General features: G+C 41.8%; 1 protein-coding gene across 4 annotated transcripts in view; it reads right to left on the bottom strand.

Moving 5' to 3' along the window:
- Positions 1 to 1,735, bottom strand: part of tpm1 (tropomyosin 1 (alpha)) — an 11,333-nt gene extending 9,598 nt beyond the window's left edge. For 2 of the 4 annotated variants that reach the window (XM_037683521.1, XM_037683520.1), the window contains exons 1-2: positions 1,481 to 1,734; positions 755 to 880 (exon numbers count right to left, since the gene is read on the bottom strand). In XM_037683521.1, the coding sequence (XP_037539449.1) occupies positions 755 to 880; positions 1,481 to 1,594 (240 nt within the window). In that variant the 5' untranslated portion in view covers positions 1,595 to 1,734. Of the gene's footprint in view, positions 1 to 754; positions 881 to 1,092; positions 1,219 to 1,480 lie in introns of all 4 variants that reach the window. The other 2 variants (XM_037683522.1, XM_037683523.1) reach the window with 2 other exon arrangements.
- Between the last annotated feature and the right edge of the window lie 1,048 nt (positions 1,736 to 2,783).

Genomic DNA, 2,783 nt, shown 5'->3' on the forward strand with positions numbered 1-2,783 from the left:
TGTGTAAGTGAAAAGCTTGCTTTTTTCTATCATCAGTGTCTCTAATGCCAAAATGTTTTTTTCCCCTCACCTATTATTTTTATCTAAATTAATCCAGAATAAAAAAATATACATTTAATTTGAACGAGCAGGATGATTGTGTGCATTTTTCTTAAATTAGCAAGGGACGCTTTGAGCTGAAACTGTATTTTTGTCTGCGGTAAGCAAAGGAGCGCAGCTGGCTGATGTGAGCTCTATCCTGACCATATAAAGCAGTGGGCTATATTTATCCAGGCGCTGACTCTGGGAGCTCCTGGGAAGTCTGCAGCTCTACTTACCCCTCTGAAAAAAGATCTACATGAGCATATTTAGTCTTTAGGCATGCATGTGAGAAGTTTAGTATTCAGACTGAAACAAGCCACATGTGGGCTTGTTGAATTAAAATCACTGGCTTGTGTTCTTTCTTTCTTTATCATGACCTGGTGATTTAGTCTTCCTTTGGGCTGAATTAAAAAGTGAATGTGCATGTGATTCTTGATGAAACATAAAAGACAGTTCAACAGTGTTTTGATGACACCAAAGTTTAGGTATCTTGTAGCCAAATGTCTGGGAGTTGCGGTTTCAAACGCACCAAGCAAATACACGTTTTTAAATGATTTTTTTTAGGGAAATGAAAATAAAAAGAGCTGAACTGTCATTTGTGTCCCAGATGAAAGTGTGAAGCAGCGTGGTGAGGAGGAAAATGGTTGTACTTGTGATCCCCTTGCCTACTTACATCGGTGGCTTTCTTCTCAGCCAGCTCAAGTTTCTCCTGGGCGTCTTTAAGAGCCTCGGAGTACTTGTCCAGCTCATCCTCGGTTCCTTTCAGCTTCTTCTGCAGAGCCACCAAGTCGTCCTCAAGCTGATGGTTTCATCATTGTGTGTGTGTGTGTTTTCAGTGCAGGACAGTTTCAGAGGTGATCGGCGGAGAGATGGAGTTGGCGTGAGTGCGCAAAGGCGCACAGAGCGCACAGAGAGACAGCAAGGAACAGGACAGGACAGGGGAGGAGGACAGGGACAGGGAGAAAAGAAAAGAAGTTAGAGAAGCTCATCATGCACTTCAGGTCCAGATACCTTGGTGGCGGTCTCTTCGGCACCCAACAGTTTTTCCTCAGCAGTTTGGAACTCCTCAAAAACTCTATCTCTCTCGTCTTCCGTTACGCGCAATTTCTTTTCCAACTCTCTTATTTCGTCATCTAACTACACATGCATGCAAAGACACGTTTAAAAGTTAAACAAAACATTCATTATACACATTTTTTTTAACACTTACACTTATTTATCATTAGGATTTCCCTTTAAATTAAACGGAACAATAAAAAGTAGTCCTTAATTGGACTTATCCATGAAAATAATCGTGGGAGGCGATCCGTTCACATTTAAAGCTGTCTTTTCTACATATTTCTGGTGTTTTCCATCAAATTAAAAAAAAAAAAAAAAAAAAAAGAGAAGGGTATCCGACCTGTTTGCTTCTGTCCTCAGCTGCTTTCTTGTCTGATTCTGCCTGCTCAGCTCTGTCCAAGGCATTCTCCTTGTCGAGCTTGAGCATCTGCATCTTCTTCTTGATGGCGTCCATGGCTGCTTGTTGCTGTTCGGTAGCACCGACAAAACCAACAGGAGAGCAAAGGAACGAGACTGGAGGGGGGAGAGAGTCTGTGCCTGACTGAAGGCTGAGCTGGACTGCGGGCTCTGCCTGGCTCTGTCCTGTCAAATATGTACTTTCAAAAGGGGGGTGACGGGATTCCTCTGGACATTCAATCCTTTGGGGAGGAGGCACAAGTGGGTGCTCAGGGTTTTTTTTTTAAGGAGCTGCTCTGGGATTCGTAGTTCCCAAACACTTGACTTTTGATACGCCTTTATATGTTACATGGGGAGTGACAAGTAGGGAGGCTCTGCACGAAAGGCTTTATAAAGGTGTAACTGACGCGCTTTACTTAATAAATCTTACTGAATGAATACGTTTTCCATTTTTTCCTTCACATTTTTAGTTCAAACCGCCCCCCCCCCCCTTTTTTTTTACTGTGAGTTTATAATTTTCTTTGTAAATTATTATGCACTTGAATTGATTTAAATAGAATTTAGTGCCTTATCATTTAAACATTCTGACCAAGATCTGATCATTTTGCTGCCACTGCTGTCTGTCTGAGCATAAAGGAGAATGTCTGCTGTCTGCAGAGGTGATATAAAGTGGGTGGGGGTGGGGGGCACCACCTCCCAGTGCAGACATCTTTTAATGTAAAATACTTGTTTTGGCTGTCTTTTAGCAAAACATTTAATAAAACACTGGATTGATATTAATGAAACTTTCAGGAAGTAATAATTGGTTGTACAACAGCTTTATGCCTCTGCCAGTTTTACAAACAATGAGCTCCAGTTTGGTGTGGAAGTATCCTAAGCACACAACTTGAGACCTAACAGATCAAGACACTCCGGACATCTTTGTTTAAAACTGGTAAGGTGGTGGGCGAGCTGGTTTCTTTTGAAGAGTGCTTTTGTTTATGAAGATGAACTGGAGTGAGGAGAAGACAAGCTTCAATAAGTTTCAATTAGTTTTAATCAGCAGTATAATAATAATTACCCCCCCCCCCCGCCCCAATTAATATTATATCATAAAGGTGATTCACTGACTCCCACTTAGCAGAGTTTTTCAACCAGACTATAAATGACACCCACGTTCTAAATTCTGCCACTCCAAAATGATCAGTGCCCCCAAATGACCACCCCTTAGAAAACATTCTGGAACCGCCCCTGGTTGTATGACAAGA

This window comes from Nematolebias whitei, chromosome 10 (assembly GCF_014905685.2).
Source record: "Nematolebias whitei isolate Nwh7 chromosome 10, NemWhi1, whole genome shotgun sequence".
Classification (NCBI taxonomy): domain Eukaryota; kingdom Metazoa; phylum Chordata; class Actinopteri; order Cyprinodontiformes; family Rivulidae; genus Nematolebias; species Nematolebias whitei.